Genomic DNA, 23,017 nt, shown 5'->3' with positions numbered 1-23,017 from the left:
TTGACTACCTGTATAAACATATACTGTAGTTCAGCTGGCGTGTTGCTGGCATAGCTAGTTCTTACAGGCACATCCAGCATGCTAGCTAAAAGAGAGAGAGATAGCATGGAGTGAAGGCTACCTATTACTGTGTATGTATACAGTAATTAAGGATGTAAAAGTCTAATTTTACTGCCTTCTCCAGAAAGAAGGTTCAAATGGAAGGGGAGAATGTAACATTCAGGCTTCCATCCAGCCATAGTACTATCGCCGGCAAGGTCCCGCCGGCACGCTGCCGGCAGGCTAGCCTCCGGCAGTGCTAGTACAGTCGGCGTGCTGCCGACTGAGTCCGCATCTATCTGTGCAGGCCTGGCCGGCAGTAGCTATACCCCGTCGACAGAACTTGTGGCCAGCAGTCCAAGGGAGAACTGAAGAACCTTGGTGACAGAAGGGACTTCCCACCCACAGCCATCATGCCTGCCGACAGCCGTCATGGCTTCCAACAGATGACATGGTTATCAACAGCATGCATCGCCTTTGGCAGCCGCCATAGCCGGCGACAGCTTGTAAGACACATGGTTGCCGGCAACCAACATGGCCGCCGGCAGTTGTCATGGCGGCCTGCAGCTGGCATAGCCGCAGGCAGCCGGACAACGGCTGTAGAGAGGGAGTCTGGCCAGCCCCGGCAACCTTCCGGCAACGGTAAGGTTGTAGGACGCCGGCTCAAGAAAGACAATGGCTCGGCCATCATAAAAGAACAGAGGGGGAGGAAAAGGGTCCTATATGAGGTGTGGAAGGAGCCGGCAATGTTGCCGAACCTACACACCTCTAAGAAACTCTGTTTCAGTATCGGCGGCATCCTAGGCGACAGGAGAATTTTCTATTCTCCAACCTAGGGTGTGCCAATACAGTTAAGGGGACGGCAGCAATGCCGCCTCCTCTCAACAAGGGAGAAACAGAGTTCCAGAGCTGCACCATCCTAGGCCTCAGAAATATACTACTCTTCAGCCTAGGGTCTGTGAGCATAGGACTAGTCTACTAGGCCACAGGGAGAAAGTGGCGGTATCATACAACCATTTTAGGTGTAGCCTAGGGATGGCTAGCCTCCTATGCCGGCAGCCTAGCCGGCAGGGGAATGACTATTCACCCTGCAGGCTGACTGCCGGCACAAGACTAAATTCTCTGAGATTCTGATTGAATCCCAAAACTTGCCATCTGCTGTTAAGGGATGGGACAGAAAACCCTAGGGTAGTCATGCCTGAATTAAAACTCAAGGCACAACCCCCTAGGGCTACACTCAGAGGGAAGAGAGATTACCCTTAAAACTCTATTAGAGACGAGTATCGGTTATATAATAATTCTAGGAGATATCAATCTCTGATGAATTGAAAACCAATACACGAGGGTAATCGGGGAAATGTCAAAAGTATATGTTGCCTAGGTTAGGTTACCCAGGCAAGGCAAGATTTCGGTTACCCATATCACCGAAACTCTGACATATACGATCGACACAGAAAAAGGAAAATTATGCATATAAATATCTTTACAAGTATCAAATGCCTAAATAGCTTCCATAATTAAACCGCGAATGTCGTTCTACTAACTAAATCTCACATGCCCAGCAAACGACAGCGCCCATATCGCCTTCGGTAACAGGCCTAGCTCCTAATCACAATAAATTACTCTAATTTCACTGTGAGACAGGAACTAAAAAGGGATTTTGACGAAGGAAAAATCTATTTCTGGGGAGAGACCTGTGGCGCCCGGTGAAAAGAGTCCTTCTTGTATATCTTTTCTGATAAAACCTTCCAATTATACCAGAGAAAGATAAAAGCATGGAATGCTGAGGTTACAACCCTCGCGCGAGCACCTTTTGGGTGTCGTGTATAAAGCAAAGGCGCGTGAAATCCACTATTCACAGGTTGTCTTCCATTTAGTTAATTCCTTCGTCAAAGGGATGGGCCGATACAAAGGCCCTAGCCAAACCCCCAGCGCCACACCACCCACGCCACGACGCGAGCGCCATCTGAACAACATCCTTCTGTATTGGCCATGATGGCTTGGAAAGGAAAGGGTGGGATCGTGTAAAATAAAGGGGAAGGGTTTCACCAGGCGCCACAGGTCTCTCCCCAGAAATAGATTTTTCCTTCGTCAAAATCCCTTTTCTGGGTCGACCTGTGGCGCTCGGTGAAAATGTACCAGAGAATGCCTTCCAAGCCCAACAATAACTACTAATTTAATAAGGGGAGAGAAACTACACCATGTAAAGAAAATCATATATAATTAAGGTAAGTAGGCATAAAACATAAACTAGCCACAGGGCATAGTGAGAGTAAGGTCAAACAAACATGATAACAGGGAAATCTCTGAGTATCATAGGAAAACATGCAACAAAACTGACATGGCTAAGAATATCCCAACCTTACAACAACGGAAAACAATAATAGTTACAATCATATTAACCTAATATGTAATAAACTTAGGGCTAACGAACCACCAAGGAAGCGGCGTCTTGGTGCGAGTGGCGGGTAGGAGGGAGAAGAGAAGAGATGGATGAAAGGAAGAACAAAAGATCAATGGGGAGAGATAAGGCTCCCAGCTGCAACCGTTGGGTATTTAAGAGCCTGTAAGTTCTTTAGATAGTGGCGTTTGAAGACCATAGGAGATTTCCAACCCGTGTACTTCTTAAGGTTATCAAAGTCCATATTCTGGAAATAGTTGATGGAGGTAGCTATCGATCGGATATCATGAGCATGGGGAAATGATCCCGGATTGGCTTGTTTAATGAAGTATAGGATCTGTTGCCTAATGCCACGTATGGAAATGGTACCTCCTTGTTCTCTGATAAACAAGGGGCCAGACGATCGGGTAGCAGTCCTGGCTAAAAAGGCCCTGAGAGTGGTGACCGGACATAGAGAAGTATCTTGGAGAAGAGGAATAATCTTCCAAGGGGACCACCTATTTTGGGGGTCCTCGTTCTTAGCTAGGAACGCCCTGTCTGGGGAAAGAAGTACCTCACCTGAAGGGAGGAAATCCATGTTCTCTGAGTTTCGTGAGAGAGCTGCTAGTTCTGAGATTCTGGAACCCGAGGCCAAACCTGTTAGAAATAAAGTCTTCCTAAGAAGAGTGATATAAGAGCAGGATTCGTTGTCCGTGTCGGAGGCCAGTTTGAGGACATCATTTAGAGACCAAGAGAACTTTTGAGGACGAACCGAAGGTCGAAGCCTAGCACATGCTTTTGGAATAGATGAGAAATAAGACTCCGCCAGGTTAATGTTAAACCCAACCAGGAAGACTTTCCTCAGAGCTGACTTAATGGTGGTTATAGTGCTAGCTGCTAGGTCTTTGTCAAATATGGACCTAAAGAAGGAGATGGCTAAATTAGGAGTCATAACCGAATGGTCTGAAGTCCTTAAGAAATCTGCTAGTTTCTTAACTGCCGAATCATATTGCCGAATCGTTGAGTCCCTTTTGTCTGATTCTATAAAGAGGACATTATCTGGGTCGATGTTTGCGTCCCTACGCGCCGCAAACTTCATGAAATCCACAAAGTTAGGGTTTTGGCTATCCTTTAGGAATCTGACACAGTCCGAGTTTGGACCACCTGGGTCAGTTTGGGGAATGGGATCCGGAAGGGACGGAGTTTCAACTCGAGGAGGAGAGGAAACCAACTGCTCTTTGGCCAGTGAGGTGCCACTAAAGCTACTGCCCCGTTGAAGGAGCGGAGTTTGTGCAAGACTTTCAGTAGAAGATTCACTGGAGGGAATAAGTAGATCTTCTGCCAATGGTTCCAATCCAGGGTTAATGCATCCATGGCATAAGCCTGAGGGTCCAGGTTCAGTGTCACATAACATGGGAGTTTGTGATTGAGTCGGGTCGCGAATAGATCTACCTGGAGACCTGGAACCAGCCTGAGTATCCACCGGAAGGAGTGCATGTCCAGGGACCACTCCGATTCCAGTGGGCTCGTCCTGGATAATGAGTCTGCTATCACATTCTGGACTCCTGCTAGGTGAGTTGCTGACAGGAACCAGTCTTTGTCGGCTGCCAAGGTGAAGATAGTGACCAGGATCTGATTCAGGTTGGGTGATTTGGACCCCCCTCTGTTAAGGCAGTTGACTACGGCCGTGCTGTCTGAGACTACTCTGATGTGGGTCGACCTCGGAGGGGAGATTCTCTTAAGGGTCAAGAACACCGCCATGGCTTCGAGAACATTGATATGGAACTGTCTCATGGCGGGTGACCAAGAGCCCTGAAACATCTGATGTTGGGAGTAACCCCCCCAACCACTCAGAGACGCGTCGGTATGAATTGTCACTTGTGGAGAGGGGAACTGTAGAGGAACCGACTTGGAGAGGTTCCTCCGATCGGACCATGGTTGTAGTCTCATTTTCAAGACAGAGGGGATCTTCAAGGTCTTGTCTCTTAAAGGTATTGTCGCCCTCTTTCTCCAAACTCGATTGATGTCTTTGAGTTTGGCTTTTAATAGGAGATCGGTCAGTGAGGCAAACTGGAGTAGGCCGAGGATTCGTTCTAAAGCTCTTCTGGACACCTGTTTGTGTTTGAGAAAGTTCCTGACCTTGGAAGCTATCTCCCTCACCTTCTTGGGAGGAAGGGAGAGCTTGTGCTTTGAGAGGTCCCAACGGATGCCTAACCATTCGAAGAGGCTTGATGGTTTTAACTAAATGGAAGACAACCTGTGAATAGTGGATTTCACGCGCCTTTGCTTTATACACGACACCCAAAAGGTGCTCGCGCGAGGGTTGTAACCTCAGCATTCCATGCTTTTATCTTTCTCTGGTATAATTGGAAGGTTTTATCAGAAAAGATATACAAGAAGGACTCTTTTCACCGGGCGCCACAGGTCGACCCAGAAATACGCATATTGTAAAGATTCAATACTCAACTTTCCAGAGGTGAAAGAAGCTGTAGATAGCCTAATAATAATCCTGAAAATCGATCGAAAATGTCAGATCAACAGGGAACACCACCGTGCGAATTTGCTACAAAATTAGGAATGTCCGCCATATTGGATTGTCAGCCATATTGGATAAGGTGCCATTGTGATACTCAATAGTAGTAGGGGAACTAGGGTAACCTTGATGCGGCTCCCCTTCTAATTCTGCCACTTTCCCCCTCGAAGCGTAAACGCTATTCGGGGTGCAGATTGCTATGTGGCGTGTCAAGAATACGTCCCTTGATATTATGCGATATCCTTGAGAGAAATTTAAGGATATTTGTGCCAGGAGTTAGAATTCTGGAGACCTAAAGGTAAATTCTCTGGGAATATCACTGTAGTACATATATCCCTTAGGAAGCTACTCTTAGGAACCTTCCATCAGGACGACATGGCTTGAGCCCAAAAATATAGTTGTAATTTTTTACCACAGTAAAGTGATATAGAGATAGAGTGTGTAGAGATAGGTAGTGGCGTGCACTGCTCCCAGTGTAAAGGAGTGCGGGCTATTTTAAATCATCGCCCAGCTTGAATTTTATCGCAATTTCTACGAGAATTTTTATTCAATAGGTATTGCATTGTTCTTGGCTGCAAAAAACCGAAACCGTGAAGCAAGAACTCGCAATTAATGAAGGTCGACTGTACTGTACTCCGTTTCTGCTGTAAAAGGCTATTGCTCAGCCTCGTCAAGTCTTTTTGCTTAATGTGGTAGAAATTTCTTCCTCGAAAGAGATTTCTATGCTTATACAGAGCTTTTGAGTTGTCCTGCCCTCCAGTAAGTTTTAGGAACCTTGAGGAAGGCACCCCATGAGCCCCTAAAGCATGCGTCTGATAGGGACCTTGCCTTAAAGATAGTGTTCCTTCTCGCTTTGGTGTCAACCAAACGAGTAAGTGAACTACACAGGCTTTCATTCATCATCCATTAAAGGGGTTGCAAGGAGGTCTCTTAAGCTTTGTCGCTGAGTTTATTACAAAAACCCAAAATCTCTCGTCAGATCCTAGATGTTTGTGTTTTGATGTTTCTTAGTCTTTGGGGGTAACCAAGGGCCCTGATCAACTCATATTGTGTCCTGTTAGGGGGTTGAGGAGCTACTTGAAGTGTTCCAGGCTAATCAAGCCTTGTCTGCAAAATCTCTTCATAATCACAGGGAGGAACAAGAAGAGAGTTGCCAAAACTACCATCTCCTTTTGGTTTAGGCAAGTTATTTCCCGGTCTTTCGAGTCTTCGACGTCAAGCTCCCAAGTCAAAGCACACAACATTAGAAGTGTTGCTGCCTTTTTAGCTTTCAAAAGAAACCTCTCTGTGATACAGATTCTCATGGGAGGAGTCTGAAAAAGACAGATTACCTTGATAGTCCATTACCTGCGGGATGTGACTCACAGGACCATGGGACACGTCTACTCTGGATCCTGTTGTTGCTGCTCAGCAGGTGATATTGCTTCCTCGGTTCCTTAACAGGTCCAGTATCTGTAGACCAAGGGCTAAGGTTACAAGTAAGGGTGGGATGAAAGTGAAGAGTAATTGGCCTTCTTTTCCTTTCAACCTTTTTCTTCTCTTTGGGTATAGCTTCAAAAACCAGCCAGCACGACCTGCTTTAGAGGTAGGCAAGTTCAATTTGCTTTCAGCTTTTGAGTGCATAAGCACTTGAGAGCCTTTTTCCCACATTCCTTGCAAGGGGGAGATGTAATGCAATCAAACATACCTTACCTTTTTACTTTTTAGACAATCTTCCACTATGGCAACACTTCAACACTTTGGTTAAAGCTCAGAGAGGTCTAGCTGCAGATATTTAAGACTGCACAGGATGTGTTGTCCATTTTTTACTTCATTTTATGGCTCACAAGGTGTAGGGATCAGGACTTAAGCACTAATGCTAAGGGCGAGATTCTCGGGTTAAGTTTCTATTTAGTTTGAACTTGGACTTACTCCCTACTAAGGATGAGTTTCCTATAGTAAAATAAATGATGGTTTATAATTTCTATTTATCTTAACTATACAAAAATGAGTTCTTTACTCAAACTTTTCTGCCATCACTAACCTCTGACGTAAGTCCTGGCTGCAATCCAATTAAGCCTGCAGTGGCTTCCCCGCTGCCAATAGGGAATTACCTTGCCGGCTGTTGATACTTCGTTAAAAGTTTTAACTGCCGTATTCCAGCTTCACTCTTATCTTTCTCCTTCAGTAAAGAACTCGGGTTTGTATAGTTAGGAAAAATTTAAATATTAAAAATTTGTCATTTTCAAAGCTTTTCTTAATTATTTTACAAATTGTTTGTATTGCACTCATTCAGTTTTTGTTTAATGCAATTTCTGTTAAGCTTTGTTTGATTTAGATTGATACTGTATGTCTAATTATATAATCATATACCCTTTGGTCACCAGGCAACAGCCAAACAGCTTGTCGTTGAATCTTCATGGGAAGTATGGAGGCAACTCCGAATACGAAGAAATTAATGTTGATGGTAAGGCAATCTTGTACAGTCATAATCATATTAAATTTAATCTTTTGAATGATTTTATTTCTAGTTTTATATGAATTTAAAATTACAAACCATGACTTTACCTGGACGTATCACTGTGACATACAGTAATTCCTTGCCTATTACTGGTATTTCATTCCAGGAACCCCCTATATAGCTGATAAACCGTGAATTACTGTAGATTCAATAAATATGTGGTATAATTTGTTTTCATCATATTTATAATTTTTCATATTTTATTATCTTATAAATTTAAGCTTTTATAAACCCTCCCAACACTGCAGCTAACTTACCTGTGGGCCTTTGAATCCCTATGGAACACAAGGGAGAGGAATGCATGTGAAGTCTTTCAAATGGTTCTCTAGTTCTCCACAGTCCAATCTTCTAATGAAAAAGTTGACTGACAACTGGTGACCAATCTCCTTTACTATCAAAAGGAAGACAGCAAGTACCGTTTGGTCGGCCATCATGAAGATATCTCATGCTCAGAGAATCTGAAGGATATGTACGTCTAGATATCCATCTTATGGTCTTTCAGAAGTTTCCACCTCATCCTCTTGGCTTTGATTTTTAATTCAAAGCCAGAGCTCCAGTCTGTCTTATCTTTCTGCTACCTACTAGATTGGAGTTTTTTCGACAATCTACTTGTAATATCTCCCACTAGGAGGCAATGCTCCAGGACTAAGACAGTTGACTTTTTATTGCCATGCTCTGAGAATCATGTTAATCAGTAACTCATCCACATGGCCAGGTAGAAATAGAGGACCGTATCATGCTAATGACACATTGAACTTTTGTTTCAACAGACGTAAGGAAGTCGCACAGTTGCTCCCGCACCACCGACAACTTTTGGTTGGATGGTAAGCAACGTACTTTGTAACTTTTCTTGTTATGGGGAAATTCCACACGGCTCCCAAACTAGTAATTGCTCCAGTATTGTTGGAAGTTACACTGGTAAGCAGTCCCCAATTTTCCTTCTTTCTTGTTTCAGAGGAATATGGAACAGGAACATCAGGCTTGGTGACTGATTAACTTTTCTTCTTCAGGGGAGTTCCACTTGAACTCCACCACCAGGAATCCTCATATTCCCGGACAAATACAAGGAGAATGGGGCATATCTGTAAAACATGAAGACCTCAGGGCAGTGGTTCCCAAAAGTAAAACATTTGCTTTTCAACCTACTGGAAGTTCAAGCAACACTTTATGCTATCTTCCCAACAGGTTTTAATAGTTACCCAGTGGCATTCTAGAACAACTCCAGCTTCATGACTTAGTCTTTAAGCAGAGGGGTTCTGTTTCACAGGTTCTGTTTCACAGACCCTTGGTGTTTGGGCAAGCAGACACTCACCTGGGCAGCCAACATGATAGAGTTGTATGCAAAATTCATTCCAACTAAGGAATATTCTAGCAGACATGCTCTGTCACTAGGGTTACGGAGTAGGATCAGTGACTCTTCACTTTTGTGCATGGTGGAAAGGCTTCATACACTTTGGGTATCACCATTAAAGGACCCAATTGCCTCACAATTGATCCAGAAGTCCAATTATAGAACATCTGTAAGTACACTGCTCCATCTTTCCAAGGAAGTCGGTAGCATTTGGGTCACCTTCCAACTAGTTCTCCAGATACCTTACTCTTTCCGCTCATTTACTTGATTTACCGATTACTTAACAGTCTTTGGATAATTTTGGTTTCAGGACACCCTGACAGCTCCCAAGTGCTACATACAAGGTGGCATCTATGCTAATGGCATTGTAAAAAGGCATATTCTCTCTGCAATGAATTATGGTTCCCCTCATCTTCCATGGCCAAGAAAGCTCTGCTCAGAAACTGCAATAAAAAGCTATCACTCAGCCTTTAGTTACACCTCTAACTAAAGAGCTTGGACCTTTTCCCCTTCATAAAATCACTTTGGAACAATCTTCCTTCTCTAGGAACTCAAGCCCCTTAAAGATGTTGCTTAAGTCCTCAGGTCTCTCAATCTTACCCTCATGTACCCTTGACTGTGCTTCAGATAGCATTTGACCCCTAAATTTCTTACAAACCCCAGCCTGTACATTACCATGAGCTTACCATCTGATATTTTGTGTCATGAGTCATTCTCAAAGGAAGAAGGTCTTCCTCTCCCTTGTCCAGAGTTTTGTCCAAGAGCCAGATTTTGGCTTGGCACACTCAAATCTCATGCTAGCAGGGACATAATGACACTCTTCTGTCCTGTGAGGACATGAAGTTGCTTTATAGAGATCTCAAATCCTATAGCAGAGCACTAGACACTTTCATGGTGAAAGGGTAAAGATAAGATATCCAAGAACATGGCTTCTTCTTATTCATGTACCTTCAGTCATACTGATCCAGTGAGATTCTGGAAGTACCATTCCGGTTCATGTCAGGACTATCGGATCTATCCTCACCTTTAGGAAGGTGAGGGTAGGAATCTGGTATAACAGACAACTGTTGCTGCCCACTACCCACAGGAGTTTATCCACAAGTAGCTCTTCAAGTCAAGTAGCGTCTCGTTTAAGATAACGGTTGTGATATAAGTGTGGCCATTCTCCTCTTCCTTTTCAATTTGGGGTGAAGCAATCGCTTGGTTGTATTCTGGATCGGACGCTAGATGCAGCAAGCCTCATGACTGTAAGTTTTCTTTACACAAGTTCTAGAGAGAGAGGCTTCAGCCTTTCAGACCCACTGGTTTTGCTATGCCACACCCCTGGCTCCTCCCCCAGACAGCCGTAAGCGGGCACAAACCACGCCCATCGGGGCGGAGCAACCAGAGACATGTGAGTTGACAGGAACCAAACCGCCATATTTGAAGTTGACAGGACACAGGCAACACCTGTTACACCTCACCATTACTACAACCCTCCCCTAATTATTGTTACGAGGGACAACGACTTAATCAACCAATTAAAATGTCCAAAAGAGTCGTAGTATCAGCAGATGTGCATAATCTTAGCGAAACTAGTGATGATGACAATGTCCCACCAGCACAACCCAAAAAGAAGAGGTGTCCCAAAATGGAAGAAACCAGCCAGGAACCTTCCAACAGTGAAATTCTTCAATTGTTATTACTACAGAATCAAACATTATTGAAACTAGTGGAGAAAGGGTAAGGTTTAATATTCTGTTTTTATATAAAAAAAGTCTTGGATAGCAGCGGATATAGACTGATGACGTCACAAGCATGGCAATAAAAGGTAAACAGTGAGCCGGAATGGACCGTGCGGTAGTTATAATCGTAAAAGTTTGAAAATAGATAAATTTCGAGACCGAAGTACATTATCATCTAATCCTAAATTATGTGTAAAGTGAGCCTAAACATTATTAGGGCTAGATACTTAAATGCCAAAGGTAATTAGTAAGGTGAGGTGTTAACTAGGTTTGCCTTACGTTCCAAAGAGCCGAGTAGCCTAACTAGCCTAAATTTTTTTAACTTTGAGTTTAACATACTACGTCAATCTAGGCTACCTATTAGCCGCTCCCTTTCGCCTATCCCACCGAGATCCTATCGTCGACATTTAACTGGAGGGGTTCCTGTCAAAGGCGGTATAATTGCGCCTACCTCAGCTAATGGGTAGAATTTTATATCACTCGTTTCCTTTCGATATAATGGTTTACCCCTTACCATGAGGAACTGCGTCTTAAGAATTTCTGACAGGTCGGCTATATAAATAATATAAGATGATTACTGTAGAGGCTATATAAATTTAAGTATGAGATATTAGTGAGAGGATGCCGATTGACCTGAATTAACCGATGAAGGCCATTTGAGCCTAGAACCCGATTGCCTGGCTTCAGCCTTCTAGGTCTGCTGCTGTCCAACCTGATTTGTAAATTCATGAGCCATATTATAGACATCAATTAAACTTTTATAATCAAATTTGAGTCTAGGTTTTCACTCCTATTGCAGAAGTGGTTCGACTGCAAAAAGGAATGACAATACTCCTTCTCCTAAGCGCCCTCGCCATAAAGTAGATTTACCTGAGAATGCAAATGAAGAATTATTTACAACTTATTGTGAAGATAGTAGTGACTATGAAGAATTTAACCTGCTTACCTTTAACAAACCTATTCCTACTTATATATCTAACAATTTTAATGCTGTGCCCTCCATTCATAGAGATGGGAAAATACAATTAAATGACTCCCTAATTGCATTAACATTAAGTGAAGGAGACAAGAACTCTCATGATCAATTCTTTGTTTGTAATCATAATAAAGAACTTGCAGATCTTTTCAAATTGATAAATTTGCCAAAGTTGAACTTTTGGCCAAGCGGCATGTTGTTTAATGAAGATTTCAAGAAGAAATTTCACTTTGATATTGAAAACATTAAAATGGCTATATCTTCTTTTCAAGGGCATGCAGCTCTGGCCCAATTAGCTTACCCCTCTAAGATTAACGATATTGATTTCATTACTAAAGTGATAATTGGGCCTTTCAGGAAACACATTGATCTAATTAAAAGTTGTTCCGTAACCGAAATACAAACCACGCTATTTACAAAGGGTATTACTTTTAGCGCAGCTGAAATGACGAGCCAATAGTTTTTAACGAGGGTTAATTACCCCCGCGCTAGTTAGCGGGGGGTGGGGAAGGGTAGCTTGCTACCCCTCCCCCCTCCACACACCGGTGACTTGCTCCACTTCACTTTTGGCTCGGCGGTGATCAGACGTGTCTGTTCATCGCCTTCGCGACAGCCTTTAATTTTCTGCTTTTTCTTTTCAGCTTGTGTGATTGGTTGGAAGTTGACCTTCAGTTATTTTCTTTTATTTACTATGCGTACATGCCCTGGAGTTGCCGGCCGTCCTTGTGGGACTTTCATGTCGGACGTTATTACGGATCCTCACACCCTCTGCCCTCAATGTCGGGGCCGACGGTGCGACCAGGATAACATGTGCCGTGAGTGTAGGGAGTGGTCTGCCTCCCAGTGGGAGAGGTTTGGCCGTCGGTGTAAGAAGAAGTCCAAGAGAGACCGTTCTCCTCCGGGGTTAGCCTTGAAGGAGGAAGGTTCTCGGGACTCTTCTTCCGCCGCCCAAACCTCCTCCGAAGCTCCCCCTCGTCCGTCCGCCTCCTAAGGAGAGTCGTCCGAGTGGGAGCGCAGGCCCTTGTTCTGTTTCCCTACCTTCGGTGGGGGGAGAGGGCGTCGCCTCCCATAGCGAGGCGGTTCCCCCTCCTCCTCCGGGGGAGGTTATTGATAATAATGCCTTATTCAGTGATGATCTTTTACAGATTTGGTCGTCCCTGGGGCTTAAGGGCTTGCCCTCCAGGGTCGCTCTTATTGACCTTGTCTCGTTGGGGGCCGCTGTTAAACAGTCGCCGGTGGTAGCGGAGGTAGACCCTCTGTCTATTGTCGACGTCGTGGTGACAGAGGCCTCCGACATGGCTGGGCCTTCCGACGCAGGTGCTGTTGCTGGTGATGGTGCTCAAGGCTCTCCTCCTCCTTCCGTGCATCCTTCGAAGGGGGAAGTGAGTCCTTCGGTCTCGTCTGCTGCCCAGCTTCCTTCTGAGGGAAGTGTTTTGACGGAGACTCCCCTTCGGAGGACCGATGGTCCCGACGATCTCCCCCGAGGCCGCCTCCGCCGTAAGGCTCACCGCCCTCTACGCCACAAGGGCCTCCCTTCCCCTTACAGGGGGACTAAGAGGCGCCTTTTTGGGTCTTCGTCCTCCGGGGGGGACTCTCCTCGTCAGCCTCAACCGACTGCTCCGCCCTCCTTGAACCTCTCTGCAGACCGCTCACCATCTCCTGCCGGATCTTCGCCTTCTGGAGAACTCGTCACCCGACGGGCAACGGTCCCTTCGGGGCTAAGGGATTCTTCCCTTACGCGAGCAGGGCTAGCGCACAAGCGCTCTCCTGCTCGCCAGCGATCTCCTGCTCGTCGACGATCTCCTGCTCGCCAAGACTCTCCTGCTCGCCGACGCTCACCTGCTCGTCGGCTCTCTCCTGATGTTCGCCCCCCTCGCCAGCGCTCTCCTGCTCGTCAGCTCTCTTCCGAGCGTCAGCGCTCATTTGAGGACAATCGCCCTGCGGTCTCTGACCACCCTTTAGTTCCTGCTGAACTCCCTGCTCACCATCCACCTGGTCCTGTGGCTACGCAACATCGTGCTGCGCGTGTGTCAGAAACACATGTTCGCCAACGCGCCAGCGATTTTCCCGTTCCTGCTCGTGAACGCGCCGCACCACCTGTCCTCTCACAGGACACGCGTCGACCTTCTGCTCGCCAGCGATCACTAGCTCGCCAGCGATCACCTACACATGCTGCTCGCCATCGCACGACCCTGCATGATCGCCCGCTTACGCATGCTGCTCCTCAACGCACAACCCTGAACGATTGCCCTCCTGCGGATGCTGATCACCATCGCACCCTTTCACGCTATCATTCACCTGCGCATGCTGCTCGCCATCGCACAACCCTGCACGATCGCCCGCTTACGCATGCTGCTCCTCATTGCACAACCCTGAACGATCGCCCTCCTGCGGATGCTGATCACCATCGCACCCTTTCACGCGATCATTCACCTGCGCATGCTGCTCGCCATCGCACAACCCTGCACGATCGCCCGCTTACGCATGCTGCTCCTCATTGCACAACCCTGAACGATCGCCCTCCTGCGGATGCTGATCACCATCGCACCCTTTCACGCGATCATTCACCTGCGCATGCTGCTCGCCATCGCACAACCCTGCACGATCGCCCGCTTACGCATGCTGCTCCTCATCGCACAACCCTGAACGCTCGCCCTCTTGCAGATGCTGATCACCATCGCACCCTATCACGCGATCATTCACCTACACATGCTGCTCGCCATCGCTTACCATGACGCGGTCATTATCGCCAGCGATCTTCTTCACCTACGCGGCAGCACGATCCCTCGCCGTCGCGCCATCGCTTGCGTTCGTCACCTCGGACACGTGTTCATTTACCTGCCCACCCTCACGCCCACTCGCCTGCGCGCCCGCGCGATCGCTCGCCTGCGCGCCCGCGCGATCGCTCGCCTGCGCGCCCCGCGCGATCGCTCGCCTGCGCGCCCGCGCGATCGCTCGCCTGCGCGCCCGCGCGATCGCTCGCCTGCGCGCCCGCGCGATCGCTCGCCTGCGCGCCCGCGCGCCCGCGCGATCGCTCGCCTGCGCGCCCGCGCGATCGCTCGCCTGCGCGCCCGCGCGATCGCTCGCCTGCGCGCCCGCGCGATCGCTCGCCTGCGCGCCCGCGCGATCGCTCGCCTGCGCGCCCGCGCGATCGCTCGCCTGCGCGCCCGCGCGATCGCTCGCCTGCGCGCCCGCGCGATCGCTCGCCTGCGCGCCCGCGCGATCGCTCGCCTGCGCGCCCGCGCGATCGCTCGCCTGCGCGCCCCGCGCGATCGCTCGCCTGCGCGCCCGCGCGCGATCGCTCGCCTGCGCGCCCGCGCGCCCCGCGCGATCGCTCGCCTGCGCGCCCGCGCGATCGCTCGCCTGCGCGCCCCGCGCGATCGCTCGCCTGCGCGACCGCTCGCATGCGCGCCCCGCGCGATCACCCGCGCGATCACCCGCGCGACCATTTGCCTTTGCGCGACCGTTCGCCTTCGCGCGACCGTTCGCCTTCGCGCGACCGTTCGCCTTCGCGCGACCGTTCGCCTTCGCGCGACCATATTTCGCGGCGAATTCCACAGCCGGTGGTAGCAGCAGGGACGCGTGCTCCTAGACGGCACTCGGGATCACCTCCATCCAAGCACAGGTTGGTAGTGCAGGACGAAGACAGGTCAGTACAGCATTCTTCCCCACCTTCTTTTCAGGCAGGTACCGTCGTGTCCACTCCAAAGGATCGCCCGATCCCTTTCACCTTAGCGAGGATTTCGGACTCTGTGTCCTTGGAGCAGCAGACTTGGTTTGGTCCGCTGGCACGGGCGTTAGTGAGGGTTATGAAACCAGCACTCGCCGGCCAGGGTAACAAACCAGCGGCTGTCTCTCCTACGCTGAAGAGAAAGAGAGGAATGGACTTCGTGGTGACTTCCCCCAGGGCGAAGTTGGTTCCCAAGAGGTCGGTCTCGAGGGTCCCCTCTCCTGCACGAGTACTCTCTCCTTCTCCCGTGGACGAGGCCTTTCCGTCCTCAGGTGAGTCCAGTGGGGCGGTAGTCTTCCCCTCGGCACCAGGGGGGGAGACTTCGCTTCAGGCAGGAGAATCGTCTCGTGAGGAAGGGGCCCCTCGAACCTCGTTGTTGGGATCCTGTATCCCTCCCAGGAGGGAATACAAGGATTCCAAGACCATCCCTAAATCCTCTGCAAGGATTCGTCAGGAACCCACGACTACCCAGGGGAATGTCCACGTATCACCCCAGGAAGAGATTCCTGGGGCAGGAGACTTAGCTGCCAGCCCGCAGGGAGGAGAACAGCAAGAGTCCAAACATGCCTTCTGGCAGGTCCTAAGCCTGAAAAGGCAACTTAACAGTCTTACGGATCCAGTCATCCCCCCCCCCCCCCCCCCCCCCCCCCGTGAAGGCAAAGACGCGATTCTGGATGAAGTGTTTGACGTTCGGAAGGCCCCTAAGACCAGTGCAGCTCTGTCCTGGTCTCGGGGGCTGAAGAGTGCCAGAGCTAGGGCCAATGCTCAGCTCGCACTTCTTGCCTCCTCCAGTCGTTCCACTGCCGGGAACAAACTCATCCCTCCTCCTCGCCTTCAGCAGAGGAGGTATTTCGAGATCCTGGGTGAGCACAACCTCGCTCTTCCTCTCCATCACTCTGTGGAGGAGCTGGCGAAGGGAGTTCCCTTGGAGAAACTCTCTGCCCGGCAGGTGTCGCTCTCGGCGGCAGAGATCCTTAACCACGAGAAGGTCGCTAAGTGTGCCATGCAGGCCACTTCGTGGCTGGACTTCTGGTTAGGATCTCTGGGCATCCTATTGCGATCGGAGGACTTGTCCAAGGAGACCAATAGGAAGGCCCTAGAGACCTTCTTGCTCTCGGGCACCCGCTCCATCGAGTTTTTGGCGCACCAGGTTACCACCCTGTGGGCCAACTCGGTGTTGAAGCGTCGCGATGCTGTGTCCGAGAGATTCCATCCGAAGGTCCCCGCCGTAGATGTGTGTAGGCTCCGACATGCCTCCCTCCTGGGGGAGAGCCTGTTTGAGCCTCAAGACTTGGAGCGAACGGCTGAGAGGTGGAGGAAATCCAGCACGGACTCCCTCCTCCACAGGGCCCTTACAACTCGGCCCTATAAGCCTCCAGCCCTGCCACAACAGCAGCAACAGCCTCGTAAGGCTCCCAAACAGGCACCGGCAGCTAAGAAAGTGGTGTCTAAGCCCCAGCCCTTTCCAGCCAAGGTCAAGAGGGGCGGTAAGTCCTCCAGGGGAGGCAAGACTTCTAGGGGTGGCGGCCGCGGCCGCAAGCCCTAGGGGTGGCAGTCCCCCTGCGTGTCCAGCTGTGGGGGGATGCCTTCAGCGTTGCATCCGCAGATGGCAACATCACGGGGCCGATGCTTGGACGGTCTCAGTGATCGGCCAAGGTTATCGCGTCCCGTTCACATCATCTCAACCTCCCCTGACAGCGAATCCAGTGACGTTGAGCTCCTATGCCATGGGATCGGCAAAGGGGCTGGCCCTTCAGGCCGAAGTCGAGACCATGTTCGAGAAGGGTGCTCTCCAGGAGGTCGTGGACGGCTCTCCAGGCTTCTTCAGTCGACTCTTTCTTGTAAAGAAGGCTACTGGAGGCTGGAGACCCGTCATCGATCTCTCGGCTCTGAACAGGTTTGTCAAACAAACCCGGTTCAGCATGGAGACAGCAGACACGGTCAGACTTGCGGTGAGACCACAAGACTTCATGTGTACACTGGATCTAAAGGATGCGTACTTCCAGATCCCAATCCATCCGTCTTCCAGGAAGTACCTGAGATTCTGCCTAGACAACAAGATCTACCAGTTCAAGGTGCTGTGTTTCGGTCTCTCCACAGCTCCTCAGGTGTTCACCAGAGTGTTCACCCTGATTTCGACTTGGGCGCACAGGAACGGCATTCGTCTCCTTCGTTACCTAGACGATTGGCTGATCCTAGCAGACTCGGAGTCGACCCTTCTTCGACACCGAGACAGGCTTCTAGATCTTTGCCAGGATCTGGGGATCTTGGTAAATCTCGAGAAGTCCTCTCTGCAGCCGTCCCAACGACTGGTTTATCTAGGCATGCTAATAGACACCAATCTCCACAAAGCCTTTCCATCAGACGACCGGATAGCAAGGCTGAGGAGGGTGGCGGAACCTTTCCTCAGGCGAAAAGAACTCCCCGCCCAATCGTGGTTGCGTCTCTTAGGCCACCTATCCTCCCTGGCCCGTCTGGTTCCAAACAGCCGCCTCAGGATGAGATCCCTTCAATGGCGGCTCAAGTCCCGGTGGAATCAAGGATCCGATTCCCCGGACATTCTGATCCCAATGGGGTCTCTGGAACAGACGGACTTGCGGTGGTGGCTGGCCGACGAGAACCTGCGAAAGGGAGTGAGTCTTCTCGTCCTCCCCCCGGAATTGACTCTGTTTTCGGACGCGTCAAAAGAAGGGTGGGGGGGGGGCGCACGTTCTGAACCAGAGGGCCTCAGGCCTTTGATCAGAATCAGAAAAGTGCCTACACATCAACCTGCTAGAATTGAAGGCCGTCTTTCTGGCCCTTCAACAGTTCCAACGGTTCCTGGCGGGTCACTCCGTGGTGGTGATGAGCGACAACACCACAGTAGTGGCTTATATCAACAAGCAGGGAGGCACTTTTTCGCAACAGCTATCCCATCTTGCAGTAGAGACTCTGAGGTGGACCGAAACCCACTCGATAACACTATCAGCTCGCTTCATTCCTGGCAAAAGGAATGTGCTCGCCGACAGTCTGAGCAGGGCTTCGCAGATAGTGAGTACCGAGTGGTCTTTGGATCCTCAGATAGCCAACAAAGTCCTGACTTTGTGGGGTTCCCCGACGGTGGACTTGTTCGCGACAGCGTTGAACTTCAAGCTGCCCCTGTACTGCTCACCAGTCCCGGACCCCAAGGCACTCTGGCAAGATGCTTTCCAGCAACGGTGGGACAACATCGACGTGTACGCCTTCCCACCATTCTGTCTGATGAGAAGGGTGCTCAACACGACCAGACTATCGGTCAACTGTTCCATGACTCTAGTAGCTCCGCTATGGCATCACGCGGAATGGTTTCCGGACCTTCTGCAACTCCTGACGGAACTCCCAAGGGAGCTTCCTCCACGACACGAGCTTCTCAGACAACCCCACTCCGGTGTCCCTCACAGGGCCGTAGCCTCACTTCGGCTTCACGCCTGGAGACTATGCAGCGTCTCCTCGCGGAGAGAGGCTTTTCGCAACAGGTTGCGGAGAGAATGTCTCGGCACCTGCGAAGGTCCTCTGAGGGAGTCTACCAAGCGAAGTGGAGAGTCTTTTGTGGTTGGTGTCGTGGAAGGGGTATCTCTCCACTCGATGCCACTATTCCAGCAATAGCGGACTTCCTTGTGTATCTGCGAGAAGAAATGCGCCTTTCTGTCTCGGCGGTGGAAGGCTATCGCTCAGCCTTAAGCTTGGCCTTCAGATTGAAGGGCGTGGATATTTCTTCGTCGCTAGAACTCTCTTTACTCATACGAAGCTATGAGCTTACCTGCCCCCAGTCGGAAGTGAGATCCCCTTCTTGGAACGTGGTTCGAGTCCTCAGGTCTCTCAAGAGACCTCCCTTCGAGCCATTACGCCAGGCCTCCGATCACCACCTGTCTTGGAAGACGGCTTTCCTACTCGCCTTGGCCTCGGCCAAGCGAGTTAGTGAACTTCATGGTCTCTCGTACGACATCGCCCATTCAAGGGGATGGGGGGAGGTAACGTTCAGGTTCGTCCCTGAGTTTGTGGCCAAGACTCAGAATCCTGGAGTGCCGGATCCTCGGTTCGACTCTTTCAGGATCGCGAGTCTCCGTTCTGTAACAAACGACCCAGACCAGCTGCTACTATGCCCAGTGAGGTGTCTGAGGTACTACTTGAAGAGAACGGCTGCAGTCCGTCCTCATGTGCGAGCTTTGTTTGTGAGCACAGGCAGGACAAAGAGGAGGGTCACCAGGAACACCATCTCTGCTTGGATTCGAAGGGTTATCCACCATGCCCTGAATCCTGACCCTCCTCCGTCACGTCGCCCTCGGGCCCACGATGTCAGGGGTATTGCTACATCCCTGGCCTTCAAGAGAAACTTCTCTGTGACGCAGGTACTTCAAGCTGGGGTCTGGAAGCGTCAAACGACCTTCACAGCCCACTACCTGCAAGACGTGGCCCACAGAAGCCTCGATACGTTCTCTATCGGCCCTGTGGTGGCTGCACAACAGCTGGTCTAACCTCAGGCTCCTTTTTGGACAAGTAGCAGTAGGTTGAGGGCGTTGTTACCGGGTCTTAGTCTGTGTGAATGAAAGAGTATGTCTGACCCTTACTTCTTTCTTCATTGTCCCCTCTCTTGGGGAAGCAGCATCCTGGTCCTCGCATAGCTGACCTCGACCTCTGCAGGTAACCCATGCTTCTTTGTGCTCCTAGTATTAAGCTTAATACTGTTGCGTCTCCCATACCCTGACGAGGTGGTATGGGGAACGTCCTATCCTAGAATTCCTATCTGAAGGTCTCAAGGTCAACTTCATAGGACGAGTCACACTCTCCTCCTCACACTACTTATGTAGGCCACTCGTTCCTAGAGATGCTAGGAACCTGTGAGGTACAGGGGCTCCCTCTCTCTAGTGCTGCTCACTGAGGGATCGAGCCCCCGGGCAAGCCGAAGTCAGTAAGGCTGGGGACTTTCCACCCTTCCTAAGGGGTAAGTCACCCTTTGTAAATAGCGTGGTTTGTATTTCGGTTACGGAACAAATGACAAATTCGAAGATAATTTGTATTTTTCCTAACCATACAAACCTTAGCTATTTACACATATGTGCCCGCCATCCCTGACCCCCAAGTCAAGTCCTACCTCTAAGTGAAGTGAAGCAAGTCACCGGTGTGTGGAGGGGGGAGGGGTAGCAAGCTACCCTTCCCCTACCCCCCGCTAACTAGCGCGGGGGTAATTAACCCTCGTTAAAAACTATTGGCTCGTCATTTCAGCTGCGCTAAAAGTAATACCCTTTGTAAATAGCTAAGGTTTGTATGGTTAGGAAAAATACAAATTATCTTCGAATTTGTCATTTTAATCCGCTCATTCAGAAGTTGAACTTAACCCAGGAACCTCAATTTAGATACCAGAGATGCTATTATTAAAGCTGAAACTAACGATATATGGGTCTTATCAGATGATCAAAGGAAAGCTGCTGCTTCGTGCTTTTGAGGCGGTCCCCTTCCTAGGGGAGGGGACATTATCTCTAGAGGCGGAAGGTTCAACTTTGGCAAGCATCAGGGCTACCCCAGAGGGAAATTTAACTTTTACAGAGGATTCAGGGGAAGCTTTGGGTTTAGGAATAGGTTCAATCCCTACAGGCGAGGTATCAAGAGAGGTGGCCGAAGAGGGGGAAGGAGTACAGGGGGACAGACAGCAATTAATTCAGACGTCAAAGATAAGAAACAAAACTAATTATGCTTTAATTCTTAATACCATCGAGGCCTGCTCGGACCAAGAGGAAAATAACCTGGAGCTACACAGTAAAGATAAAAATTTGGCAAATGTACCCACTAACAATTCAATGATATTGGAAGAGTTGAATTTCCCTACAGAAGCCTCTAGCTCCAAGGAAACCTCTTGCCCCTCCAGTAAGTGGGATAGGTAGGTCATTGACAAATAAATTAAAAAATTGACAAAAACTCCCAGATTCTTCTTTTGCATGCAACTTGATCAATAAGGGTGTGAGACTCCCATTTACCAATAAAGATAAGGCTCAAAAGACTTTGATAAGATTAGGGGTTGATAGATATTATTCTTCTAGCAAGAGAATAATACTAGGGAGAGAATGTAACAGATTACTAGACCTAGGGGTAATAGAACAAATTAACAGAAATTCTTTCTACTACTCTAACCACATATTTTACAAGCTTAAACCCGATGGGAGCATTCGCCTAATCTTCGATATGAAATGCCTTAATACTATGATCAAAAAACCTTCTTTCTCTATGCTGAAACCTAAAACTATATTCCCTTATTTGCATTTAAACAACTGGGAATGTAGACTTGATTTGAAGGACGCTTATTGGCACGTCCCTCTTCATTCAAGTGCTCAAAGATTCTTAACGTTCAAATTAGGAAAGCGTAAATTCAAATGGACGGTTGTTCCCTTCGGGTTAAAGACAGCTCCTTACATCTTTTCCAAACTAATGTACACAGTAGTTAAATACATTAGGAAGAAATATAATATACTCATCTTTAACTACTTAGATGATATTCTCATATTGGCAGATTACTTTCACAAATGCGAGGCTCACATCCAAATAGTCATTGAAGTGCTCACGGAGCTGGGTTGGCAAATATCTATTAAAAAGTCTGTTATTCATCCAGTGCAAAAGATAGAGTTCCTGGGAGTTCATTATAACTTGGAGAACAAAACCATGAGACCAATGCAGAAAAACATTGATATATGTATCAGGCTTGCCAATACAGTATCCAACTTGAACAGATCTCACCTCAAATTATATCAAAGATTGATAGGATCACTTAACTTCCGTTCCTACTACACCTTTTATGGTAGATACTATCTTAAATTCCTTCACAGATTTCATAGATATTTTGCTAAAGGATATAGAATCATTCCTCCTCCTTTCAAATCCTTTCTAGAAGAATGGAAACAGACTAACATGTACTGTTTAGTGATATAAACATTCCTAATAATCAAGTAGATCTAGAACTATTCACAGATGCATCCAACTTTGGCTGGGGTGGAGCATTAGTAGGAGAACATGGCATACTCTCAACTAATAATACATGGCTACAAAATGAGAATACTCTGCACATATAGAGAATTACTTGCATGCATTTACTGTATAAAACCCTTCAGAGAGAAAGTAAGAAACAAAGTAGTACTAATTCACATAGATTCACAAGTAACAAATTGCTGGGTCAAAAAACATGGTAGCATTAGGAACAAATTGGCCCAGGAGGTCATCAAAGTGCTACTAAACATCAAAGAAAAATACAACATAAACATTCAAACTAAATGGATTAAAGGGAAAAGCAATGTGATGGCTGATTCCCTATCGAGAGACTTTGGTTCCATACATCCAGAAGCCACTCTTGACGATAATCTATTCAATTTAATTTGCACAGATATAAATTTCTCTCCTGAAATAGACCTTTTCACAAATGGCTTTAATTCTAAATGTAAAAGATTTTGCTCTTCCGTACCCAACACAAAAGCAATCGGCAATAATGCTCTTCACATTAGCTGGGAAGGTTCTTCTCCTCTTTATGCTTTTCTCCCAGGCTTCTTACTGCATAAAGTTGCTTTTAAGATATATAACGAATGTAATAACAACATGCTCTTCTGCACTGTTTCCCAGGGAACGGAACCATGGATTCCCCTAGTCAAGACAGTCTCCAAGGAGTACTAGAAGTACAAAGTCAAAGCAGAAGGCTGCCAGATACTTCATATGGACTGTACCTTACCCTTAGCGCAACACCACTTAAATTTGATCGCCTTCAGAATATAAAAGATCAACTACCTTCC

General features: G+C 48.4%; 1 protein-coding gene across 3 annotated transcripts in view; it reads left to right on the top strand.

The window, feature by feature from the left end:
- LOC137645989 (uncharacterized) overlaps nucleotides 1-23,017 on the top strand; it is a 134,168-nt gene that overhangs the window by 74,175 nt on the left and 36,976 nt on the right. For all 3 annotated transcript variants that reach the window (XM_068379110.1, XM_068379113.1, XM_068379111.1), the window contains one exon: nucleotides 7,319-7,398. In XM_068379110.1, coding sequence (XP_068235211.1) covers nucleotides 7,319-7,398 — 80 coding nt within the window. The remainder of the gene's footprint in view (nucleotides 1-7,318; nucleotides 7,399-23,017) is intronic.

This window comes from Palaemon carinicauda, chromosome 8 (genome assembly GCF_036898095.1).
Source record: "Palaemon carinicauda isolate YSFRI2023 chromosome 8, ASM3689809v2, whole genome shotgun sequence".
In the NCBI taxonomy this organism is placed as follows: domain Eukaryota; kingdom Metazoa; phylum Arthropoda; class Malacostraca; order Decapoda; family Palaemonidae; genus Palaemon; species Palaemon carinicauda.
The sequence above is the reverse complement of the archived record's forward strand: the minus strand, read 5'-3'. Positions and strand labels throughout refer to the sequence as shown.